The sequence below is a fragment of the Desarmillaria tabescens genome (genome assembly GCF_030435595.1).
Source record: "Desarmillaria tabescens strain CCBAS 213 chromosome Unknown EV420scaffold_16, whole genome shotgun sequence".
Lineage (NCBI taxonomy): Eukaryota > Fungi > Basidiomycota > Agaricomycetes > Agaricales > Physalacriaceae > Desarmillaria > Desarmillaria tabescens.
In genome coordinates this window covers 743,501-768,226 of record NW_026848315.1, presented here as the reverse complement: position 1 = coordinate 768,226, position 24,726 = coordinate 743,501, and the positions used below count along the sequence as shown (strand labels likewise).

Genomic DNA, 24,726 nt, shown 5'->3' with positions numbered 1-24,726 from the left:
GGGAAACGTTCTGCTATCAAGTCACGCAACAATCGTTACCATGAATATTCTGTGCACTTATGTTTCTCCTGCGTTATTCCGGACACTGACCTTTTTCGATTGCAGTTTTCTGTGCCCGTCAAGTGGAATTTCCAGTTAGTATAACACAAATTGTCTCTAATAACCGGCACAAAACAACGAAGGGGAACGAACCAGGCCGGAGCTGTCGGCTCAAGACCGAGGGTAAGTCCTTCAAGGACCCCGACGCTGAAAGTTTTCATATTAAGGTGCTAATTTTTTGTTGCTTGTGATACGAGGTAATAACGCAGGTGGACATATATGAACCGGGCGCTGGATTTGGAGAATTCATCGAGAATCTTGGCTGCTAGGAAGAAATGCTCCGATCAAGCGGAAGTTAAAACGAAATAGGCTAGACTTCCATGTTGAACGTTGAACTTCGAAGCACCTCCTTACACTGAAAATGTGACGGAAGGACTAGAAAATCAAGCGAAATCAATCAAGAAGTTGAAATGGTCTCTGGTAAACCAACCCAAGTCAACCAACATTCATCGTGAGCGAAAAAAAAGTTCCTACTTCGATTTTACGCATCTTGAATCAGATATGGTTCTAATAGTGCTAAGTATGAGAGCAGGAAAGATGAGCGACGTCATGACACGGACGTTCGCGGCAGACGCGCTTGATCTTATGTAAACTTCCTTTTCCGGAGACCGCCGATCCGTACCTACCAAGCTCGACAAGACGCTTGGCAAAAAAGTGCACCGTATGTGTCAACAGCACGATCCTGACTCAGAAGGTGAATAAAAGTACGGGAATTCATAGCTAAAATTTGATATCCATTGAAGCACCAATTGACAGAGACCTAATCAGCATCGATTCTTGATTCTTCGCTTCGTCACCATCTCTACCATTCTTCGCACCGGTAGCCTTGTGACCGATTAAAATCATCGTACCTCAGTCTGACGCACAGGAATCATTCTGACTAGCTTAATTCCGGCTTGCGATTTGAACTCCGAATGCATCCAAGACTCGTTTTGAAAAATTGTTATTCGCCAATGTGAATCCGTCGGGCGTTTTACTGCAGAGCATTAGGAAGGTCCAGGAGCCCCGTGTTACTCTCAGAACACACACTGTGATGACACAGGCATGGCACACCGTGTCAGATTCCCAGGGAAAGGGCCCTTTTCTAGAGGATGGCATTTGCTTCCCCTTTTCTCAGCCTGCCGTTGGTAACACCGCTAGAAACATTCAACTGCGGTATCAGGCGTTTTCTCCCCAACAATAAACCGGCAGACGTCATACTAGGATTGAGATCCCCATCTGATCGCTCACATGTTGTACGTCAACTCTTCTCGGACCCGGGCCGTTGACGCCTTCATCATTTCCACCCTCAATCTTGGAGTCGTCATGGGCCGCGACAAACTGGCGAGATTTGAGTCTGGTTCCATTTCCAACACAGTGAACGCTTACCATGGATATTTATCATCTACTTCATAACAAAACGTTGCCCGTCGAGCCAAGACTGGGCCATATCGTCATTCATCTCATTCAAAACAACCTTCGCTTTATACATCGCTACACTGAGGTCTTCTCGACCAAAATTTACGGTTCTAGAACCCAAAGTCAGAGACGTCTTGAACGAATGCCTTTGTCTTCGGTCGTTGCTAGGTGGATTGTTTGTGTTATCAGATTCAAGCATTACCGCAACAAGTTTGTCGGCTTCATCACCTTCTATCTTCGCAGTTACGCTCAGAAATAGGGTCCTGCACAAGAACTGTTATCCCGAGATATAACACTGAAGATCATGCAAATTACCAGATACCGTCGTTGAACAAACCTGATAAGTGTTAAATATCGAACGTCGCCAACGATCAAGGCAAGGTGGAAGTCTTTTTTCCGTTAGCAAAGAGGTAAGTTGCCTGGCAATCTAAAACGCCGCGAGCGGAATAGCTAAACAGGAAATCTGGTCACAAGACAATGGTTCTACAAGACAGACCGTTGATATTTCATAACTTGGAATCCACGACTCCGAGCAAATTCTGGCCGTTTTTATCTCAGCGCCGGCCAATGACCCCTCAAATACCTCTCTCCGAGTCCCTCGGCACCCTATTTGATGCCGCCCGAATGCAGTCTGTCAGTCATGGAATAAGGGCGTACATATCCTCACATACCTTGCGGTCGCAATACGGAGGTTTCGTTCCGGAAATTGGTAAATCTGGTGGATAACACCAGAAGGTTGCGATGTCCGTCATCAACGCTCTCTTCCACTTATTTTCCTCATCCTTGTGCAAAATTTTGGAGGCCTTTCTAATCTTCAAACTACAGCCACGTATAGCGCACAAGATCTTCAGGTTCGGCCGCGGAACCCAAGTAGTAATGGAGGGCAAGACAGATGAAAGTCTCACCTGAAAGTGATACAATTTCTTTTCCTTTCTATCAAACTATTCTAAGTTCCAGAACTATCGGCCACATCTTCAATGTAGGGCAGGTAGTCGCATATCCTTGGTCGAACACATACGTCATTAAATGGAATCAGAGACTTAAGGAAATTCGTTTGTCGAAACAGTTTAGTCTGTTGACGCTATACTTCTCAGGAGGGCCGTCTGCAATTTTCGCCTCATGTGTCGATGCCATCGGAGCTGTTATGATCAAAGATGGGCATGCAGTTGTATGTGGTTCTCTGCTTCCTATTTGGTCCACTGATGGCTGAAAGTGAGGTGTACTCAGGATAATAAGGAATTTTACTGAAATAGCTATTGTGATGGCATCATTTACTGGTGCGACGACAATTTCCAGGCCCGTGGTACTCATTGCATGTTCCCAGGACACACCAACTCACAAAGGAACGACCTTGCCAGAAGAACCGGTTTTCTCATTCGAGTACTATGTGCCTCTGATATGTCATTTCTGTAACGTAGTAGAAGAGAACATGACATGGAACTTAGCATTTGACATTGAGCCATAACGCTGGCATGAGACTTAGAACCTGTTGCATCAAGCACTTCGTGGAAATCAGTAAACCACTTGGATAGTAATTTTGTAACTTGGCAGGTCGAAGCTCTAGAGCAGTTTGCGCCATTCGCAGCCCAACCGACCCAGTCGGCCCGATACTCAATAGGAAGTGGACAAATGAACGCCGTTCGAGGCATCAGATATAACTGTGTTCAACAGATGTTCTTAGATTATATGAAGTCCTAGCCGTTTTCAAGGATAAGCGGACAAAGAGTACTAGAATACAAGACTGGCAACTTTCTCCCAGATCTTGGTTGGATTATTGGCCCTACGTAGAGGATCAATCAACTACTCATGGTGTGAAAACTGCAACTCACAGTTCTAGCGTCAACGGAAGATTATAGTTCGCCGGACGATCTTGCCACTCTGCGGAAGGCGATTGGATACATAATACGATAGGAAACGCCCCAATAAGCTTACCTTCCGGCTCGTTTGGGTTCCAGATACCATAGCCTAACCGCCATGTAATTCCTTGCAATCCGTTTACGAGTAAGTCGGGGGGTGCACGGCTATCGTTTTTCAAACCTGTTGTCTGCAAGGGGCACTCGGTATTAAGGAGACCGAAGAGGGGAGCGGACGTACCTTGATCTCACTGTCGATCGTAGAAAAGTCCGTGCTCTGACCGCCCACCACGCCGCAGAATTTTTGGTCCACATCGTTCTTTCCGCCGACAACAACGGTCTTGGAACCTTCAAGTTTGGCCATGGTTACCTGTTCGGTATGTAAGTTAAGGGTTCCAAACGATGGGGGAGCTAAAACGCACGCTGAACAGAGAACATGAACTAGCACATCTATCAACGGAATGTATCAGCAGGCGGAAGAGACTTGATATTTACGTCGACTGGCCTTCCATTAGACACAATGACCACTTGTGACCCATCAAACAGCCCTTTATCAGGAGGTGGAGTCGTATAATCGGTCGCCGATGAACATTCGGACCCCAATCTATTCGACTGATGAATTTCTGCGTCGAGTAATGAATGGATAAGCAGTGTGTACTTACGTCTGACTGAATGCATCCGATCGCCCGTTGATGACCTTTTCCACTGGGGGTACTAACCAGTTATCGGTGATATTGAACTGTCCATTACGGATGTTGTGCCATCCGAGAGGATTATACAGGAGCATTGTAGCCGGATCAACAGTGCCATGAGAATCAACGATGGTTTGTACAATCTGCCGGGCGATTTCTGGGTCTCGCGCAGTCGTGTTCAATCCAGCTTGCGGCTCCGTTGTTGTCGTAGGTCCAATAATGATTCGGTGTAGGAACTGCAGCCGGTCATTTTGTTTCGTAGCTCAACGGAAGAAAGAAGAGTTCGTACATGAGCAACGCATATATACCCTCCTCCGTTATTTGTCTATAAGACACCAAGATTATCAAGATGACCAGCAACAATGGAACACCTGAACCTACAACGTCGACGATCAGCCTCTGTGCTCCTCTCGATTTCAACTCTACGAGTCCATCTAAAAGGCCCTGCATCATAACGTTATAGCTGTTTCCCGAGAAACTTCCCAATGCGAGAACCCCGGTTACGCCGTCATCCAAAAAATAAAATTCCCCTACTCCGAAACCTTGTACCGGATTCGCAGGTTGCAACTGAGTGGGAAGGTCTATATCGGTGACCGGAGCACTGTCGAGCATGATGTTTAAGGCTCTCGAGCGCTCAACAACTTGTCCAGGGGACTGCTGAGCCTTTACTAGTGGGTTAGCTAGAGTGGATGATACAGAACTCTCATAATAGTTGACTCCGTTTGTCCCAAAAACAGCACGACAGTTCCCGGACCGATACGTATCAGCTGAACTAAAGTTGATAGTGCTGGAACCGATACGGGAAAGGTATAGTAACTGTAATGAACAGCTTGATCAGGGAGTAGATGCAACACATACACGCGCACGTACAACAACGTTTGCTTTTTCACCATTGACCAGCTGAACAGACAGTTTGACAGAGTCGCTCAGTGGCAACGACTGTTGAGCAAAGTTACCTAGCACGTAGCTCCAACCGGTCGTAGATCGTTGGTAACTCGAAAAAAAGCTGGGTTGACTGATAAGCACCAGTACATATTTTTTGCACTAAATATGGTTGATACAGACCCATTTTGACGCGTCCCATCAGCTTGGAAACCGCCAGCAATGGCGGCATTCGCATTCACAGCAGCAAAAGGATCCTGATCATTGATCTTGAGAACCTTGGCACCATTCAACTGTATGCGAAGCAGAATGTGAGATGATTCAGGGGAGTGATGCCCGAAGTATTACCGATTGAAGACCACCATCGAGAGTTCCGGCAAGTGCGCTTTCCCACACATGTATTCCATCGGCGAATTGGATGGATGATACATTGTAGGCCTCGAGGGCGATGTGAACCTCGGTTCCATTCAGAAGAACAAGGGGAATAGGGAGATAGTTAACGAATGCCGCTTAATAGAAGTTGAGCTCGGGTAAACCTGGGTAAGAAAACAACGAACAGTCGTAACAATAGTTGATCCAAACGCAATGTCCATCATGAAGTCTCTTTACAGTAAGAGAAAGATCAACATGAAGATCATAGTCTGACGCGTATGACTGCGAACTGATACGCGCAAGGTTGGCCAGAACATCCTCATGCGTATCCGAGTAGGGTCGAGGAGCCTGAACTTCATAGCTGACAGATGTATGAAACGCGAGTGTTTTATTGATGACTTCAATAATCTACACTGGCATTATTATCTCTGGGTAATATCAACTGTTAAAAGGAGACATACGTTAGCCTTCTCTGTCTCATTCACAGCAAATGACTTGTAGCATTCGCGAACTTGGGCAGGAGTAACCCATGTTTGTCCACCGATTGACGCGCAAGGGTCTCTTTGTGCTGAAACAACCGTGGCGAGAATGAGAACAGGAGCAAGGAACCGCATGACAGGGTGTAGTCCTCAAGAAAGGATCCTCAGGCTATATAAGCACCGACCTTGAGAGCATTAGGCACAATATAGTGGCACTATATGGGAGGACCACGGCAGCATGTGCACAGGCGCTTCTATGATCAATCAAATGCCTTATCTCGGTAAGAAAACGCCTTGATTGATTAGAGAAGCAGGCATGGGCAAATTCACCCATCATGCCTGAGCACAACGCATGCAAGGATTCCTGAGCAACCTGTGAAATACTGCACGATCTTGGCATGGACAAGAACGTCGCATAATACCATGAAATTCTCCTTAGACTCCAATACCAGGTAAAAAGGCAATACAAGAGCCTACAACTGCAGGCAATATTTTTACACATCGAGGTGGAAGTCAGAGAAGTTCGAACGACAGGCCACGTGTATTCAGAGGTTGAACTTCGGATACCGTGCCGGTTGCCGCTCTACCTTGCCGGTTGACCACTTCATCGAGAAGACTAAACTGCATTTTTCTGACTCTCTGCAGTATTCTTTGCTTGAGAGATCCCCCAATAGCTTGAAGTATATTCTTGAAGCTCGCGGATGCGCCTGCCAATGGTAGTTTGGCACTACATTGCATTACGGATTGACTACGGATCGATTACGAAGGAGGGTTCATTTATGTACGTGGCTTACATTTATTCTTTTATACATTAAATCATTCTTGTATTGCAGGGTATGAAAAATGCAAGGGGTTTGTCAACAAGAGCGGTAAACCACCAATAGCCCTGTAGGAAAGGGATCCGTTTAAGTCAAGAGACGCACCCAATAAATTTGAGCTCTGCACGGTGCTCTTTTTGGTTCCCCGCTTCTTTTTTATCCACCGGCCCGTGCGCGATCTTTAGGGTACCACATGCTGTGGCTGCCTCACCAAGACTGAGGTCGACGGTCACCTGAATTAATGCTCGTCATGATTTCTCTGTATAAAGGACTGCTTGGCTTGCGAGCTAACTGTCTGTACAATTATGGGCTTTGTTTCTTCCATTCTCGTGGCTTCGATCTTGTCAGGATGTGCCCGAGGTGTAAGTTCGTGTCCCCTTCAAGCACATCTCGCTATTCACTTCTCCCCAGTCCACTACCATGTGGTTTAATACGTCGAATAGTAAGCGATTCTGCGATCTGCTCTCCTTTCTATGACAGGACAACTTCCTTGCAGTCATACCACTTGGAAATGGACGTCTGGGCGCACAAGTGATGGGATCGATACCAACTGAAACTATCATCCTCAACGAGGTTTGCTCTCTGACTTTTATACAGTTAGTTACTGACGACTTTAAAAGGACAAGATTTGGTCTGGTTCCCTAAACGATCCCAATCCCACAGGTTGTTCCGCGGTCTTGCCTGATATCAGGGAATACATCTGGTAGAACGAACTGAGCCCGAAGTAGCCAGCTGCTTACTGAGTCACAGGAAGGATGACCTTTATAATGCACAGGCGACAGCCGATTCATATTGCATGGCAACGCCTATCAATCAACAGGTTTACCAGAGTAAGGCAACACTTTCGCGACTCTGACAGTTGCTTAGGATTCATAGCCGCTGGCAATCTATTGATTTTCACCGACCATTCTGGGACAATATCAAATTATAATCACACTTTGGACCTTGGAACCGCCGTCTCTACGACCACTTATGTCCACAACAGCATCCAATATACCAGAACGGCATTTGCAACTCACCCGGACAACGTAATTGTAATGAGGTTCGCGGCAAATGCATCAAGAGCAATTTCGTTCAATGCCTCGTTCGTGACGCCTATGAGTAACCCCGTATGTCTGTTCTGTAGTCACTTGCTTAGACCCTCAATGCCTTTAGGTTTATGCCGTTAGCTCTAACAGCCTTACCATGACCGCTAGTGGAACCACGATGTATACATTACCTCCTTCGATTCACTACAATGCGACGGCGGTCTTTAGCGCATCAGGGCCTCTTACTTCTGTCGGTGTTAATCCTTCAAATAGCACCGAAATCACAGTATCCACCGCGGACGAGGTTATGGTCATGATAGCGATTGATACAAACTACGAACGGTACAATGATGTATCGGGAGACCCATCGACGAAAGTGGCCAGTTCGCTCTCTGCGGCTAGCCAGAAATCGTACGAAGAGCTGCTTGAGGCGCACGTCGCAGACCACTCCTCCTTGTTTGGCCGAGTGAACATATCTTTGGGTACTTACTAGTTCTACCGAGGGAAACTCGTGATAGTACTAACAATTTGGCTAGGAACGCCATCCTCCACCACGTATTTGCCCACCGATCAAAGAAGATTGCTTCCTAATGGTCCTGACGGCGATCAAGACCTTTTTGCCTTGTATACTCAATACGGACGCTATCTCGCAATTGCATCCTCAAGGAAAACAGAACCGTCAAACCTTCAAGGAATTTGGAATTCAGAGTTGTCTCCCAATTGGGGAAGGTGCGCCACTTTCGCCGTCATGATAAGCGGAATGGTATTAAAGGAATTTGCGAACGTCGCTAGTAAATATACGTTGAATATAAACCAACAGGTATGCTGGATATTATTCTTTTGGGTTTGGCTACCTGAAATAGAATCCTCAGATGAACAGCTGGCTCGCAGAACCACTCAACATCCCTGAAGTCCTTGATCCGCTCTGGAACCTGATCACAGAAGTGGCAGAACGTGGAGAAATTGCTGCCCGCGAAATATACAACATCTCTCACGGGTGGGTCGTACACCATAACACCGACATATGGAGAGATTCCGCGCCCGTCGATGCGGCCTTCTACGGGTTCTGGCCGATGTCTCCTGCATGGCTTATGCAACACATGTACGAACACTACGCGTTTGGTCTTGATGTCCAATTCGTTGAGACGAAAGCGTACCCTCTGATGAAAAGCCTAAGCCAGTTTTACTTGGACTTCCTTGTTGTCGCCGACTTGGAGGGAACCAGTTATGTGGTCCCTAATCCTAGCATGAGCCCAGAGCATGGAATTGGGAATTATAACGACACAAATGTTTCTTTGACGTATGGCAAGTATTCTTTATGCCTGCTTACAATTGAAATGGGGTACTGAATCGTCGGGTCTAGGATCTACCATCGATAATTCGTAAGACCGCTTGCTTGGCAATTCAATGCAGAATGCACTTACCCCCGCGGTACCTCAGGCTTCTTCGCGATCTGTTTAATCACACGGCAGAATTCGCAACAATGCTAGGTCTCGACGCCGACTTCGCTAGGACCCTCATGGCCGCTCACGACCGCCTGATCCCATTCCGCATTGGCTCCTTGGGGCAGATACAGGAATGGGCTGTTGACTACGACTCAAACGGGTTCGTTCTCTCACCCCTTTGTCTGATGACCTCGTTAACATCTCCAGAAGGGTGTTTACTCACATCAGCCATATGTATCCGCTCTTTCCCAGTGCACAGATTGACCCGAGGTTCAATGAAACACTCGCCAGTGCTGCGAACACGTCTTTAGTTATCCGAGGTGACTCGGGGAATGGGTGGCCCACCGCTTGGCGCATCAACTGCTACGCGCGACTGTTGGACGGAGAAAAGGCCTACTATTACTTGGCGCGACTGCTCAAGTCATTTTCCTACGCAAATCTGTGGTCTATCAATAGCATTTTTCAAATTGATGGTAACTTTGGTCGGTTGTCGTGTCCATCTTCAAAGGATACACCTGATCAAAATGTTTTAGGTGGTGCAAATGGAGTCGCCGAAATGCTCCTGCAGAGTCACAATGGAGAGGTTCATCTACTTCCCGCGATTCCTCCCTCATGGACACAAGGCAGCGTCACCGGATTCAGAGCAAGAGGTGGATTCACTGTTGACATATCTTGGTCAGGAGGTACTTTACAGAATGCGACGATCGCTAGTACCGTGGGACGCTTCGCTAGGGTTCGATATGCCGGTTCGGTCATCAACTTGACCTTCGCGGGTACCGGAGAAACAAAAGAATTAAACCCTGCAAGTTTCCAAAGCTAAAGTACAATCCGTAGGGGATATCCATGAGGGTAATATGAATACAATCTGTTTGACAGCAGTCAGACGTGTGAAGGGAGGTGACGGAACGAGACGCACGCAACTATTATACAACTGATGTTACAGCGCGACAGCATCAAGATGCCATCCACTGCTCCCATGGTAGGCGTGCAACGCCGATCTGATATTCAGTAAACGTGGGATTGTCCAGCGGTTGACCAGGCATAGAAATGAGAAGGGATATCTGAAGAGTGGAAGGCACGGATTCTTCTGGTGATGGAGCTTCTTTCTCGACTTCACTATCAGCAGGAGCCCATGTCGGTAGAGAAAGACCATGTATGGCAGTAGGGTTCCGCGAAGGTAATCGTATCGGAGCTGGGCGGGGTATCGTTTTGGGACAAGGCTTGTTCGACCGCGAAGCAGACAAGGGCTGAAAATGTTTATTATTTTCTGACAAAGTATTGCAAAATATTGGACAAGTTACTTACCTGTATCGTAGACCACGAGTAATCGTCGTGCTTCACTACCCACGGCTCCCACATTATTGGTTTCTCCCCAACAAGCTGTTGTCGCGACCCAAACAGGCCTGGCATTCCTTGTAGGTCATCCAAATTGAAGATGAGACCCCTCCGCCGTTGATACCGTCTTCGCGTAGCCATTCCACAGCCAATGAAAACGAACAGAATGGCCACAAATGCTATCAGAAAGCCAAAAAAATAGTTGGCTCCCTTCGACATAGATCCAGTGTCGGTGGCAATGGAAGACATCGTTGGGCTTGCCGTCTCTGACATTATGCTCGTCGTCGATGATATTGAAGATTCGGTGTGGCCCAACGCCATCACGGCCAGAGACAAGTTCCCCTCCGGAAGGTCAGTTGATTGATTGAAACTGCAGTACGGTGGTCGGGGTCCACATGTTCCGTCGGACCGGCCTTCCGCTATATGCTTCTATAGGGGTTGGCAAAAAATAATTTCAACTCGCAATATAAAAATAAATAGGCAGTTATAGTTCGCAGACCCAGGTAGCGGACTTGTTGCACGTTTTAATTACCGGTTGGCGTGCGTTTGTGTTTTCTTTCCCATCATGTCGAGCCAGGAAGAATCGGAATTTATCAAACTTGGTACAGGCGTTTATCCTCGGAAATCTAATATTAAAGCGGACATTCATGACAAACTCAGTCCCAAGTACGTCTTATCATCCATCTATCGTACGTATTCGTTTGCTCAACATAGTACCAAGCACTATTCTTGTCTGCGGATGGAGTTCGTAACTAAGATACTTGAAGTACCGGGGGGGTTCTGACTTCGATTTAGTGGGGGCACAGCTACGGCACATCCACAAGTATACCAAAGTTTACGAGCAATTATATCCCGGGGCGAGTCAGATATTGATTCAGAATCGGCCGTCCTTCTTTTGGAGTACGGAAAACAGCAGAGTATGGCCTGTTTAGGTGGATTTATCATATCACGCTGAAGTTCTATCACAGAGGAAAGCGATAGCTCCTGCTGTGGAAGCATTGGAAGCTCTCGGAATGATACCCCCACAAAGTCCATCTTTGATGATGAATCCCTCCTCAGCTGAGCCGCCACGCATATTAGTTCACTCTTTCTCCAATGGTCTGGTGTTTCTTCCTAACTTATGTATTTCACGCTCGTTGAGTCTTGATCACGATTTGTATAGGTGGCGCTTATTCGTTGATCACTCTGGGGAAGGTCATGGCATCCCGTGGCTCGATTCCCTCCCTCGAGTCATTTCGGCCCCCTTGCGCCATCGTTCTAGACTCTAGTCCGGGGGGTAGCGGTCTAAGCAACGCCATTCATGCCTTCACGACACTCATCAAGAATCCTATCATGCGAACTGCCGCGAAAGTTCTAGTTTGTTTGCTCTACGTATACGGCTTCTTCGTGGGCCCGTTCATCGGGAGGCGAACAGCTCTTCAGAAGGTCCGGGATGGACTGTATAACCCCCGTGTGCTTCCTTGGGTAGATGAGCGTACGCCGCGCCTATACGTGTATTCAAAGGCTGACGATATGGTGCCGTGGGATCAGATCCAACAACATGCAGAAAAAACGAAGAGTCTAGGATGGGATGTTAGAACGGTAGTATTTGAGGACAGCCCTCACGTTGCCCATGCTAGAACTCACCCAGAGCGATACTGGGACGCGGTGAAAAGCCTATGGAACGATGCGTTGGTCGTTGCTCATGCGAAGGCAGAATTAAACTAGATAGGTATATATGAGGCATTTATTACACATATAGTCGGCGCTCTAAGTCTTAAGTAAGACCGGGTAGCATGGATGAGATATATGGGTACACTAGATTTGCAAAGAGGTCAAGTAGGTGCTCGTCAACGAATCACACCTCATCACATATCAAAGGGCTCGATTTTACGGATGCATCTGGGTTGGGGTTTCTCCCAATCATTTGGTTCCTCTGGAGTTGGTTTACCGGGTCCGCCAGGAGGATTCGGTCCTCTCCCAGGGAAGCCTCCACCGCCACGGAAGAAAGGCCACATAGGTAAGTAACAGTGTTCCTACGGGAAGACATGAGCGGGGATAGATTACCGGTCACTCGACTCCGTACCTCGAATCCACAAGCAGGCCTACACTTAACCCATATACTCCAATCTAACCAAGCCATCAAGTCGCTGATTTGAGTCTTCCATTGGGGAAGAAGATCAGGCGACGGCGATTCTTCGAGTTTCGTAGGCGTAGGCATATCATCTAATCCGGCCAAAACGCCTTGAGCCCACATTTGGGTCACGACACGACAGATCTCTCTATTCGTCTCATCTATCGATTCTAAGATCAGGAGTTCTGATCGCGTCAGCCTGTTCTTGGGGATATGAGATGTGTGTGTTGTCGCACATAACTTGAAGATCGGGAAGGCCCAGGAATAGTCGTCCGAAGAAACGGAGGGTGGAACAACCGACTGAAGTTGGTAGGGCTGGACCATGGCTTTCAATTGGGTCTGAACCCGTTTCGCTGCGCGCAGGTCATCTGAATCAGGGCTTTCGGTTGAGTTCAACAGATATTGCACCATCTCTAGTCGATCTGCAAAACGGTCTACAATAACATGGACCAAAGTGGTCCAATCAATGCCGGATCCGCTTCCATGCGCAGTCTGCACGGCTTGTTCAAGACGGTCCATGACTGCGGAAATATCGTCATCGCTGATCCCTTCAAGGTGGTGGAACCAACGTTCCTGGTTGAATCTGTAGGGCACTAGACTCGGAACCAAAGACGTATCGTAAAATGAGACCATCCGTGCAAGATCGAGTTGAATGCGCGTTTCCCCCGGATACCTATTGTGCCATGATCCAGAATGCACGACTTCACTGAAAGCACCAGCGCTTGCAGATGGATCTGTAGATAGCGAATCGGGTGGGGGAGGACCTTTGGGATCTTTACCGGGTGGACCGCCTGGGCCTCCGGGGCCTCCACGACCTGGACCTCTCCCATTTGACACCAAGTTTAGAAACGAAACGACGTCTACGCCCGCCGTAAAATCGCATAACATGATTTCGCTTCTTCAAGTGTCAGCAGAGAAAACAAACGATAAGGAGGAACGGGCTCACAAGTCCATCTCCATTCTGGCGCTTCCTTTAGTAACGGATAAGAAGGACAAGGGTAGGCACTGTACCTCACGAAGCCATCCAAACCAAACTTCTGTCCCCATAGGCAGAGGTCAGCTAGTCTTCTACTCTCGTTGAACATCCACTCCGGGACAAGTTTGCGCCATGCGACGATATCCTGGGTATCCATGGGTCCTCCCTTCATCTTTGCAGCGCTACTGCCATCGAAATACAGCACATTGAGAGGCCGGGTAGCGATCAGAGTGAGCTGCCAGCATCCCGTCTCCAGAGTGCCACGACAAAACGGGTGTGCGTGCTCGGGATCCGTGGCGGTCCATTGAGGTACGGTGGGGAGATTCGAATCACTACGTCCATGATAGAGGAGCGTTCCAACGGGTACAATTCCGGGTATCAGATTGTGCCCTTCGTAATATGAGTGACGTGTTTAGGCTTGATAAGATACGCTTACCGTTGCGATAACGGGTATTCGGCCAATGCTGTAAGAGCGCGCTCACAGTGTCGAAAATGAGATGGCTGGTCGAGTTGACATTGGGCTTCACGTTGAAATCCCAATTGGTCGAGGATGTATCGACTGACAAGGGAAGTTCTGTCTCTCCATGCAAAGCAGGTTTGAGGTGCAGTGGAATCTGAGCAGCGTATGCTAATCCCGCAACGGGGAGGACCACAGCCAGCCAGCGCATGGGGGGAAATGGCAGGTCGAATGGACAGCGAAGTTACCAACCGCGCTTTTATCAACGTTTATGACATGCGTACGCATTCCGCAGCTGCGCTGTGCATTTGAATAAATAGATCGTGCAGGGTCCTTATCAGATTGCGGACTTTCAAGGCTGCCGAGTACGCGTAGTATTTCCATTAGACTACAGCTACCTAACGCTGCACCTGCAGACATCTTACGATGATGTAGGAACTGTGGTAGGAACGGTTGAGGGCTGCGAAGCAGTGTTCCAAGTCGCAGTGGTAGGATACGAAGTCGTCGCAACAGGTGCCTCAGTGGTTCCGTATAAAGTGGGGCCCGGAACTAGTGTTCCGACTTGTGAGAAGGTGACTTCAATTCAAGGGTAGGACGTACCGGTATAGGTATTGAGCTGTGTGTAGATGTTGATAAGAATACCTATGAATAAATCATGAGTAAAAGTTTCCGCAATACGTCTTTTCGAGACGCGAACCTGGGTCTTCAGCACTGTATGCGCCAGGCAAACTAACGGTGTCGGGAGTAGCTGTTCCTGAGCCACTGACCTGGAAGCGAAAGCAGCAGTCAGTATCTGGATGCAAACAGCGCAGTTCTGCTACGCTCACATTGATTTGATAGCAAGACATATAGAATCTGTTGTGACCATGTTGGATGTACGCTGCAGCAGAAATAGAACAAAGAAACATACTGAGCCCCGTTTTCTCCCGAAGCAACATGCAACGCTACAAGCGAGTATACTTCAGTACTTGCATAAGACAAGCACGACTGCGCTTACCAATAGTTTCAGCGCGAAGCAGGTAGTTACCAGGGGCGATGTCAGTCGGGATGTTGAAGGTGTAATGTCCACAGTTGTCCTATGTAAGGGTCCGCAAAACCGAAGGAAGAATGCAGATTAAATACTCACGTTCAAAACCTCTTTATTGTTCCTTCAGCTAGTGTATGAGAGACGACAAGATGGTACTCACGATTACCAAAGTAGTCCGGATTGTTCGAAACCAATCCCGACTCAGATACTTTGAACCAAGCTGCCTCGGAGCCAACAGCAGTGGTCGCGTCGTCAACAGCAGCCATGTAAACCTAGGGAGAAAGTGTGAAAGGACAATGGGAGTCAAATACGGAAGTCGACGTACAATCACAGGTCCGTAGTGGTTTCCACCAATAGCTTCATTGGCGCAAGACCGATCATTGGGTTGTTGGTGCATTTCCACCGTCACTGCGTCACCGGCTACATAGACGAGGTTCGAATGAGCCAAAACAGCATCTCAGACAACGACATACCGGTAACAGAGCAAACGCCGGCACTGGCGGTAGCGCCGACATTGCAAGCGATATCCTATTGTCGAAAAGTGTTAATGCATCTTCCTTGAATCGGGGGTGATGATAATTGACACACATCGCTCGTAACATCGGTCACTGGGGAGTTACTGACGGGCAGCCGTACGCACGATGAACCAGCATCGACGTCCCCAATCCAGAACTCCTGCCAAGTTGCGTGAGCAGCGGCAGAAGCGAAGAGAGAGGCGGCAGTAGCCAAAGTGAATAGCATGACTGAGAAAGTAAGTGGAGTCAAGTTCCTGGCTGTTCAGTGGTTGCAAGGCGAGGGATTTATACACAGACGGCGGCCACCCTAACGTATTTAGGTACACAAATGACCACCACACCGGTAACTTGACGGAAAAATGGCTCAAGTGCCATGGTAGCAGCGTGGTTCAAGACTCGGATAATTTATTAGAGAATCGAGCGTCTCAAGACTATTTTTTGAAGAAACCTCGGATACGATGGCCGGTGATAATCCGGAAATTGACCAGCGGAAAAGTCAGTAATATCAGAATGTTAACGACTTATGCTCCAGAAGGTCAATTGCCAACGAACAATAGGGCTGTCATAAAGGCAAATATATTAGCAAAGTGAAATGGTGCAAAATAAGGACGGAGTGGATTAGATACATGTCAAAGTTCAGTCGTCTTTCTGAGCACTGTACATTAGAAGCGAGGATCTGGAGCGGAAGGACGGCTGGGAGCGGTCAAACATTAATAAGTTGACGATCACTTGCCCTGAGCCCCTTAGCTACCGCTTCCTTTTCGTGTTCTCACGACCTTGTTCCGCAACGCCTTTTCTTTCAGTTCATTTTCTCGTTTTTCCAAATCAGCTTTCGACATGCTTTCCTGAAGCACCATCAAAGTAAGTGGACGTTTCCATGTCAGCGGTCAAGCAACTGCACGCACATCGTCGTTGTCCCACTTACTCTTCTTGCGCTCTAATTCTGCTTGTCCTTTGATCTTCAATTCAGTCTTGTCGCTATCCACTTCCATCGGACTGCGCTTCGGAGACCCGCTGTCACTAGAGCTGGTGCTGTATTGACGAGCTCTTCCACGCTCCCTGCTAGGACTCCGGCGACGTGGGGGTGTAGGAGGTGTTCTGGACCTCGATGGACTACGCTTGCGCCTTCGGGGAGGAGTGATGCTCCTACGAGGGCTACGTCGTCTGTATCCTCGCGGAGAAGGCGAGCGGCTTGAAACAGGAGATGGCGAATGAGACAAACGACGTCGACGAGCAGGAGGACTACGACTTGTTCTGCCTTTGTAACGGCGGCTCGGAGGGGGAGGGGGAGGAGAGGGTGAACGAGGTCGACGTCTAGAAGGAACTGGAGAACGGGAACGAGAACGAGAGGTTAAGCGCGAAGGGGAACGGCGCCTAGGTGATGACCGCCGTCTTGGTGGGGAATTGTCATACGAAGGTGAACGCCGACGCGGGGGAGAGCGATATCGACGAGGTGCACGAGGCGAACTTCCGACTGAAGACGGTGAACGTGACTTGCGCCTAGGAGGTGGTGACCGCGAGAAACGACGCCGGGGAGGCTAGATAGAACGGAGTTAGTCATATAAAACAACCGGCAGAAATGATACTCACTCCACCTGGCCCACCACCACGGCCACCCCAGCCTTGATCACGCGACCGACCACTATCGTCGTATCCACCACGTCCTCTTCCACGACCTCTGCCCCTTCCACGACCACGACCGCCGCGGTCACCATCTCGGATGTCATCTAACCTAGCTCGGCGGTCTCGTTCGTCGATGACTCGGGTGTCGTTCTCTCGAGCCTTCCTCATCTCTGCTTTCTTCTCTTCGACGAATGTTCGGGGTACACCAGTAACATCTGACTGGGCTTCGAGCAAAAGGTTCCATAGCGCAGTCATGAAAGCCGGAGTATCTTTGGTCAAAAATCCGGTCAGGTTTATCTGCATCTTCTTAGGATCAGGTGTCTGGAATAGTTTAAGTCCGAGACTCGCAATAAGATAGGTAAATAAACACACCGGCTCTTGTTGATCTTCAAGGAGACCCATAGCATACTCGACTACCACTTCGTCTTCAAAACCTACAAGTTCAGTAACCTTTTTAGCAATCCAAGGTCTGATAACGGTCAAGTTGACTTTGCGCATATCGACCTGATGAGCATTGAGGACGATGCCAATGACTGCCATGTCATCCATACCTTCTTGTCAAACTCTGGTGGGAATTTCATGGATTTGAGCAGTTTTATCTCTTTGTCAGAGAAACGTCTGTCCTGGTCAGCAGACGTGCCCTTGAAGAATCCTGATACAAAAGGAAAGTAAACGCATCGTTATCAGAGTGCAGGAAAATCACGCAGTGATCCTCACCAGCATCCGCCATCACGACCTATCAGCGACGTACGCGGTCAAGTTGAAAAGAGTGTAACGTCGTGTGACCGTCACGATTACTTTGGCGGTGAGCCCCTATCTCCTTCAAATTTCCCACAGACTAAAAGACTATTTTCTACATATTTCGGGGGGCATTTAATCGTAAACTCATGCTTATGTACATTCAAGATGAAATACCCAACATCCTTCATTTTTTGTACGATTTCTTTGTGTGATTTCGCTGACTTCTTCGAAGACCCGGTGGCGTCTGGGGCTCCGACTCCGTGGAAGAGGGCTTTAACATGGTGGAGCCAAATTTCGTTTCTGCAGCATTATAAAGTCCATTGCTATTACTTCCAGCCCAAGCATTGGAACCACCGAATGCGGCGCGTGAACGAGAAGAGTCAGGATTGGAAGAGTCCCGTGGTAAGCTTGAAGAAGGAGAAGGCGTAGGTGAGGAATCATAGGCTCCAAGGTTTGAAGCACCAAAGTTGTGATTGGTGTAGATAGGAGGCGGTGATTCGTAAGGTGTTCTATTGCAATGTCAAATTTCAGCTTCATTTCTCATAGAATGTAGATAGATGATCGTGTACCCTGTGGTGTTATCCCTTGACATCACCCGATATGGATTCAAGGCATCAGCCAGTGAGTTTCGGTAAGGGCTGTAAGATCTTCTAATTTGAATTGAATACTTGTAATGTCGAAGCTTGAAAGTTGAGAGTAACTTACCGACTCATGGAAGGGATATCAGTGATAATTCGTAGAGCCGGCGGTGTTTGTGTTTGCGTGATGGGAAGAGAAGCACTAGGCAATACAATAGAAGAGGAAGGAGTGGGATTCTGGCTTTCGTGAGGCAAGCTTGCGAGCGAAGCTGAGCGGCTGGTTTTCTTCGGTCCGACAGGCTCTAGAAGAGGGTTGAGTGAAAAGAAGGCAGACTTATCGAACAGCAGCACACACGTTCGACCTTTTTCTCTCGCCTGTATAGAGTGCCTAGCCCTTTGGAGCATACCGTCAAAAACCGATCAAGTCTCTCGTTCGCTGGGAACATGGACCAATGTGCTGGAGTCCCAACAAGATGTGCAACTTGCTCGGCCAGTCTCCATGTATTGTACGGGTCATCAGAGTAAACCAGCCCTCGGTCCGCTAGAGACAAGGAAATGTCGGACAGTGCCTTCCATTGCGATTCACTGAATTCGCTTTCCACGATGGTCCAGTGAGGAAAGAGCATAGCCACAAGACGGTAGCTTGTTATACTGAGATGAAAAAGGTTCTGAGTTCGTTTTCCACAGACTAGTCCCCAAGTATATGGACGTACACGGGATCCGGATAGACAGGCCTAGGAAAGCTTAAGAGAATAAGTGATTTGGAAAGATAAAAAGCATATCGGTCAAACTCACATATTCATCGCAGCGCGGATGTTCTATCACTCACGCCGTGATGACTAGTCGATGAATGTGAACAAGTAGAATTTTTTGGCGCTATTTATGTGAAAGAACCAAAGATCGAAGACGGGCTCTTGTGACTAGAGGAATCCACAAGCACCTAGAAAAACAACATTCTCACGGATCCTAATCAGATTACAACGGGCGTTGAATCCAAGCGACGTACTCACAAAGCCTGTGGTGCAAGCACTCGGATCATTTAAAAAATCGCTCTGGAGTTGGGCGCTGAGGGTTGATGCTTGTAAAGCGGACTCGGAGTTCAAAGCTCCTGACGATGATGGAACAAGAAGATATATTGTGGCGGACGTGGCTTGGTGACGGAAGGAGAACAAAACGTGAAGGGTCCTCAGGCTCGGCACGAAGCGATCGATCTGTATCGTGATAACTGTACCTGGGAATTCAATTCGGCCTGGACGCACTTGTGAGGTACTAGGAAATTATACATCCCCAAACAGTAACACAGTACATCTACCATTCTCTCAAACCTCCGTCCGAACCTCTCCAGACTGGATTACGCCAAGCTGAGCGGTCGGACGTATATTTTTCTGAAGCGGTCCGGACAAGCTTTTCAGCAATTTCTATACCAATACCCGGCCCTGAAAAGTTGAACACATGTCCAATAGGTGGAAGATGGTGACATACCTTGGAGTGCGTCAATGTGGCCTTCTTTGATGTTAAAGATTTGTGGGTTTGTCATATACGTGTGCAAATCCGCGGCCTCGGGATCATCGGTGTTGTAGTGCATCTAAAAAATCCACTCTATTCAGTACCATTGCGATCTTATCCCTTTCTGGACGAACCTTCCAACTCATTTCCTGGATAACAACTGGAGGTGACGTCAGTAACCACAATATGTAGTGTAACGAACTCACAATTTGGTGCAGACAGGGCGACTTGCAGACAAGCAGCCAATGCGATGGGACCTAGTGGACAGTGCGGTGCCAATGCAACATCATATGTCTCTGCGAGTGATGCGATATTTCTCAGTTCTGTAATTCCCCCACAGTGAGAAACCTTGTGCAGCTGTGAGTTAGCTATATAATCCCAGACAAAATAACGCTAACATCAGGCTGAGCAATATCAATGGCACGCTTCTCGAAGTAAGGTCTGAATTCGTAGCGCGTGTAAAGACGTTCACCCAGGGCGATGGGTGTCGAAACAAGTTTAGAGATATCCGCAATCTCGTCCGGATGTGTGGGCAATAAAGGTTCTGAATGGGCGAGTGAATAAAACGCATACACAAAAAGATTCGCATGATACCTTCGATAAAAAGGGGCTGATACGGTTCTAATAGTTTAGCCAGTTGCTTGGCCATTCCCTTATGTACTCGACCGTGAAAATCCACACCAACATCCATCTTGGCTTCTTCTCTAAACAACGTGAATAAACAAGAGTTGCTAGGCATATTTATTGGCATCGACGAACCTAACTTGACGAACGCGCTCCACGGTTCCCTTGAGAACATCCGGGGAATCGATCCATGATACCGCATCTGCATGCATGGAGTTGATTTAATACAACTTAGCATAACAACGAAAGACAAACCTGTCCCATTCATCTTGACAGCTGTAAATCCTTGTTGTTTCCGTTCAAGGGCAGCGTTCAAGACGTCGCTCGGATGATCACCACCAATCCATCCGTAGACTTTGACGCGATCTCGAACCTTACCACCCAGCAACTGCCATACCGGGACTCCAAGTCTCTTGCCTTTGATATCCCAAAGTGCGATGTCCAGGCCTGATAACGCACTCTATTAATTATGTTCAGCACCCATTCGATCGGCGCATCATTGTAAAAACTGGCACTTGCCATTAAGACAGGACCTCCACGGTAAAATCGCATCATGTATGCAGTCTGCCAGATATCCTGGATATTGTCGGCATCTGCACCAGTAAATCTCTCTTGGAGATCTTTCATGGCACCTTCGACTGCCTCCGTATGGCCTTCCAGAGTACTCTCACCCCATCCGACGGTACCGTCTGCTGTTTCTACACGAACGAAGAGCCATCGTGGTGGTACCCTGAAGTACTGGAGATAAAGTGGGCAAGGCTCCATAATTAATAGCACTAAAAACCACCTCTATCTTGATTATCTTGGAGGGCGACATGTGAGAAACAAAAGAAGAATGAAGGTGTGTACGACATGATCATGGTCGTAACTGAAGCCGGTGGACCACGGGCCGACGGACCGAAAGGATGAAGCCTCAACTTTCCCACGAGCCAAATCTTCTTGCGAACGACCAATGCGTAGGTGAGGTCGACCATCATGAACCGTATTTTCTATTAAACTCATTTTGGATCTCATCATTAACAAAGTGGCCATGGTGTTGGACCTTTCGTATATCACAGCCCCGATGGTCAATCAATCAGACCTACCTTTCCGAACGCTCTCTCACAAATACGGGGCTACACTCACGTATACTCAAATGCTCCAGCCTGAAAAGTTGGTCAATGACAAGGATTACCTCGAATTCCATCTCCGCGATCTTTCCCAGCGGCCCAAGGATCATCAAGTCGTGGTACAGTTGTGCGGAAACGACCCGGACGTTGCGGTAGATGGAGCTCGCAAGATTCAAGACCATTGCGACGGAGTTGGTAGGTTCTGTTCACCAACTACATGTCCAGACCTCCAAGTGACTAGATTTAAACCTCGGTTGCCCCCAGGAAGCTGCACGGGAAGGTCACTTTGGTGCTTATCTTCTCGGTCAAAGGGATTGGCCTGTCGTTGAACAAATAGGTATGTTAATCCTCCCATTAGTCTTTTGCGATGCTCATTGGTTGTTCTTCAGTCAGTTCTCTTTCCCATTCTCTGGCTGTCCCGGTTTCAGTGAAGCTCAGGCTATGCCAACCGGTCGAAAAGACTTTAGCGTTGGCTCAGAGGCTTGAAGCAGATGGAGCATCCTGGATCACACTACATGCCCGGACAGTGTCAGCGCGTCGTAGAAGAAATGGACCAGCGGATCTCTCACAGGTGAAAGCTCTTAAGGAGACTCTTCGGGTACCAGTAATCAGCAATGGCAACGTTCGCGTGTTCAGAGATATCCAAAGTAACCTCGATTTTACTGGGGCGGACGGTGTAATGGTTGGCGAGACGCTACTTGGAAACCCATGGTCAGTTGGCGCATCCTGGTAGCCTAAAGTACTCCTCTTACTCCGGATCGTTACAGTATCTTCTCTGGCACTATACCAGATCCAGTGGACATCTCCCTGGAGTACTTGCAACTATGTCGTGATTACCCCGACACAGCGACCTTTCCTACCATCCAAACCCATATCAGACATTTCGTAGACTTCCAATGGTAAACTTCGCTCTTGAACTTTTATGTCATGTCGTCTCAAATTTGTAACAGTGGCCGAAAACCATGGTACCAGAAATTTCGCGCGGCTCTTGGTACATGCTGTGATGTTGACGACGTAGAGCGGATGCTCAGAACAAAGGTTGAGCGTTGGAGGGGAAAGCCTGTCAGATTCGACAATGACTCCGATATAGACGAGGACAGTTTACCATCTGGCAGTGCAGATAATGTGGACCTGTCGTTACACAGTTGATATTCGTGGATGGTATCGTTGTACTTTTCAGGTTGAACCAGCGCTCTACATCAGATAATTTTACAAGAAGACATCCATATTTGGTGGCCAGCGTTCGTTGCTATCAAGACATTATAATAATCAATATTCATGCAGGCCTCATGCATAAATGCCGCCAGGAACAGGCAACGTTGAACGCTCAACTTGTCCGGCTCCTGCCAAGCATAAACAAACACAGAATGTCTATTTGGAAGCCCAGCCTCGCCCTTTATTTCTTTCATCTTCCTTGCAGGCGGAAAGCCACAATGCTCGCTCCGTACAGGACGTCCTCGTCCCTACTCTCGAGCGGGTAAGGTCTGAGCGTAATGTCTCTCTAGCTCGGCTCTAGCTGGGTCCGACTGTAACCGGTCGAGCGACGTACCAGACATCCACCAGAGCGCCTCGATACCTGAAGATATGAGGGTGAGGCGACTCGGGTTTGAAAGTCGTCGCAGAGACTGGGCAGCATCACGCAGCATCCCTTTGGCTATCGGCGCGCGACGCGTCTCCTTCGACGCACTCCGTCTCGTTCCGGACAGGAACTCACGGAAGTATTCGCAGATATCAGTATCGTCTGGAGCCTGTTGAACTGTGAATTCATCATGGCTGTCAGATGGTTGGAGCGAATTCCAATCGGTGGTGCGTCGGTATACTCTTTCATCTTGGCCTCTTACCTGATCGATTATATCTTCCTCCGGCAGTTGTGTCGATGAAATTATATAATCCAGTACGTCCTTTTGCTTTTTCGCAGCGGTACTCCTGATCCTTATTCTCTCTAGGAGTGATCGGGCTCAGGACGTGCATATAATCCTAGTATAGGATCTCCGCGAACAAGGGTGAAACGAGTAGAATATCTCGGACGTCGATTACTGCAAGAAAGCAGGCCCTTCGGAGGAACGGCGAGAACCGCCTAAGCACAGGAGTATCTACTCTACCGCCTCATCGTAGGTGCAGCAGCTAAGCTATGAAGGCCCACCAAGTCTATGTATCTATGGAGGTTGCCTTGTCTCTATGGATCGTCGAGGTACACGGAGACACCATGTTGCATGGTGCTTTTTCTCTGCTGGACGTTCCCTGTGGCGATGGGTCTCTCAAGACTTGTCTTGCCCTCGAGCGTCAGTATCTCTAATCGCTGGGATACTGTAGTCCTTCCGCCAAAGTCCTACTTGGAATGCAGCTTGCTGCGGACCGATCAGTGGATGGTTCCCATCCGCCGAAGGGCTTTTGGTATCGGAGCAAGGTAACGGCCTCTATACTCCCCGTTGACCTGGGGCCAGGCGATCTGATTTAGCGTACGAGGCCATTGATTCCATTTGGATTCGTAGGGATGTTTGCGTGATATCTGTCCTTGAGCGCACTTTGTGGCGCGCCCTTTCCATCGGCTTCGTTGACCTGGCTTTGCTGCTGGGATGACGGTCGATAGACGTGGGCGTAACTCGATTCAGACTACTCTTCGTCTGCTTTGAGCAGCAATTTTTTGATTCCCCGGCTCTCTTCGGAGGGCTCCACATATCCTTTCATTGCTATAGATCATTCAGGGTAAGTCAGATCCTTGTTGACGTCGACTATCGACTAATTTTTTCCCCCTTCAAGTGAGTGTGTTCGTAGTAGTGTTGCCGCGGCTCAGCTTATCTCGGCTTAACGCCGAAGTCGGTTTTGAGCCGCCGTCGCCTGCCGAGGATAGAAGAGTAGGAGGAACAAGAACACAGTTACTGGTAATGCCAATAAGTCTTGTGAGTGAATGCAGACATCAAATTGTTTGTCATTTTGAACATGGGTGCAGTCAGAGCAAACGGCTCAAAACTGACTTCGGTGTTAAGCCGAGATAAGCTGAGCCGTGGCAACACTAGTTCGTAGTATAGTGTGTAAAATGTAGCCAAATGTAAAAT

At 48.2% G+C, this 24,726-nt stretch overlaps 10 protein-coding genes across 10 annotated transcripts; 3 read left to right on the top strand and 7 right to left on the bottom strand.

Annotated features, from left to right (window-relative positions):
• Positions 1-819: 819 nt before the first annotated feature.
• EV420DRAFT_1541539 (uncharacterized protein) lies at positions 820-1,487 on the bottom strand. The gene has a single exon (XM_060473121.1). The coding sequence runs from the start codon at positions 1,195-1,197 to the stop codon at positions 985-987; it is 213 nt and encodes a 70-aa protein (XP_060331204.1). The 5' UTR covers positions 1,198-1,487; the 3' UTR covers positions 820-984.
• Positions 1,488-3,100: 1,613 nt separating this feature from the next.
• Positions 3,101-6,294, bottom strand: EV420DRAFT_1541517 (uncharacterized protein). The gene is made up of 14 exons (XM_060473120.1): positions 5,758-6,294; positions 5,482-5,704; positions 5,273-5,433; positions 5,108-5,217; positions 4,913-5,048; positions 4,424-4,858; positions 4,332-4,367; positions 4,013-4,278; positions 3,856-3,954; positions 3,773-3,800; positions 3,592-3,720; positions 3,430-3,541; positions 3,327-3,375; positions 3,101-3,277 (listed from the first exon to the last, which is right to left on the bottom strand). The coding sequence occupies exons 1-14, from the start codon at positions 5,908-5,910 to the stop codon at positions 3,226-3,228; spliced, it is 1,989 nt and encodes a 662-aa protein (XP_060331203.1). The 5' UTR covers positions 5,911-6,294; the 3' UTR covers positions 3,101-3,225.
• Positions 6,295-7,088: 794 nt separating this feature from the next.
• On the top strand, positions 7,089-9,814 carry EV420DRAFT_1236490 (putative large secreted protein; the record flags this gene model as incomplete). The annotated part of the gene is made up of 10 exons (XM_060466587.1): positions 7,089-7,166; positions 7,214-7,296; positions 7,453-7,702; positions 7,749-8,103; positions 8,158-8,350; positions 8,414-8,441; positions 8,494-8,930; positions 9,035-9,226; positions 9,274-9,548; positions 9,600-9,814. Coding segments are annotated over 10 exons (2,106 nt in total), but the record flags the coding sequence as incomplete, so codon positions are not given.
• Positions 9,782-10,822, bottom strand: EV420DRAFT_341436 (uncharacterized protein). Its single transcript, XM_060481772.1, has 3 exons — positions 10,372-10,822; positions 9,988-10,313; positions 9,782-9,931 (listed from the first exon to the last, which is right to left on the bottom strand). Exons 1-2 carry the CDS (start codon positions 10,720-10,722, stop codon positions 10,020-10,022), a joined length of 645 nt encoding a protein of 214 aa, XP_060331201.1. The 5' UTR covers positions 10,723-10,822; the 3' UTR covers positions 9,782-9,931; positions 9,988-10,019.
• Positions 10,823-10,923: 101 nt separating this feature from the next.
• EV420DRAFT_1764001 (uncharacterized protein) lies at positions 10,924-12,108 on the top strand (the record flags this gene model as incomplete). The annotated part of the gene is made up of 5 exons (XM_060480762.1): positions 10,924-11,067; positions 11,123-11,145; positions 11,197-11,318; positions 11,370-11,499; positions 11,564-12,108. The coding sequence occupies exons 1-5, from the start codon at positions 10,967-10,969 to the stop codon at positions 12,106-12,108; spliced, it is 921 nt and encodes a 306-aa protein (XP_060331200.1). The 5' UTR covers positions 10,924-10,966.
• Positions 12,109-12,178: 70 nt separating this feature from the next.
• EV420DRAFT_341001 (uncharacterized protein) lies at positions 12,179-14,234 on the bottom strand. The gene is made up of 5 exons (XM_060481770.1): positions 13,927-14,234; positions 13,526-13,880; positions 13,461-13,475; positions 12,467-13,409; positions 12,179-12,416 (listed from the first exon to the last, which is right to left on the bottom strand). The coding sequence occupies exons 1-5, from the start codon at positions 14,156-14,158 to the stop codon at positions 12,249-12,251; spliced, it is 1,713 nt and encodes a 570-aa protein (XP_060331199.1). The 5' UTR covers positions 14,159-14,234; the 3' UTR covers positions 12,179-12,248.
• Position 14,235: 1 nt separating this feature from the next.
• EV420DRAFT_341264 (glycosyl hydrolase family 61-domain-containing protein) lies at positions 14,236-15,911 on the bottom strand. Its single transcript, XM_060481771.1, has 11 exons — positions 15,563-15,911; positions 15,448-15,502; positions 15,300-15,394; positions 15,135-15,246; positions 15,074-15,084; positions 14,945-15,023; positions 14,858-14,891; positions 14,775-14,802; positions 14,645-14,714; positions 14,548-14,589; positions 14,236-14,496 (listed from the first exon to the last, which is right to left on the bottom strand). The coding sequence occupies exons 1-11, from the start codon at positions 15,713-15,715 to the stop codon at positions 14,369-14,371; spliced, it is 807 nt and encodes a 268-aa protein (XP_060331198.1). The 5' UTR covers positions 15,716-15,911; the 3' UTR covers positions 14,236-14,368.
• Positions 15,912-17,046: 1,135 nt separating this feature from the next.
• On the bottom strand, positions 17,047-17,768 carry EV420DRAFT_1269821 (PWI domain-containing protein; the record flags this gene model as incomplete). The annotated part of the gene is made up of 3 exons (XM_060467527.1): positions 17,047-17,433; positions 17,485-17,616; positions 17,664-17,768. Coding segments are annotated over 3 exons (624 nt in total), but the record flags the coding sequence as incomplete, so codon positions are not given.
• Positions 17,769-19,545: 1,777 nt separating this feature from the next.
• Positions 19,546-21,378, bottom strand: EV420DRAFT_1679488 (enolase C-terminal domain-like protein; the record flags this gene model as incomplete). Its single annotated transcript, XM_060479197.1, has 10 exons — positions 19,546-19,867; positions 19,914-20,016; positions 20,072-20,097; positions 20,144-20,285; positions 20,336-20,481; positions 20,532-20,641; positions 20,697-20,763; positions 20,817-21,008; positions 21,071-21,299; positions 21,349-21,378. 10 exons carry the CDS (start codon positions 21,376-21,378, stop codon positions 19,740-19,742), a joined length of 1,173 nt encoding a protein of 390 aa, XP_060331196.1. The 3' UTR covers positions 19,546-19,739.
• Positions 21,379-21,504: 126 nt separating this feature from the next.
• On the top strand, positions 21,505-22,959 carry EV420DRAFT_1541436 (FMN-linked oxidoreductase). Its single transcript, XM_060473119.1, has 6 exons — positions 21,505-21,521; positions 21,587-21,865; positions 21,912-22,007; positions 22,060-22,381; positions 22,438-22,569; positions 22,621-22,959. The coding sequence occupies exons 2-6, from the start codon at positions 21,592-21,594 to the stop codon at positions 22,817-22,819; spliced, it is 1,023 nt and encodes a 340-aa protein (XP_060331195.1). The 5' UTR covers positions 21,505-21,521; positions 21,587-21,591; the 3' UTR covers positions 22,820-22,959.
• Positions 22,960-24,726: the final 1,767 nt, after the last annotated feature.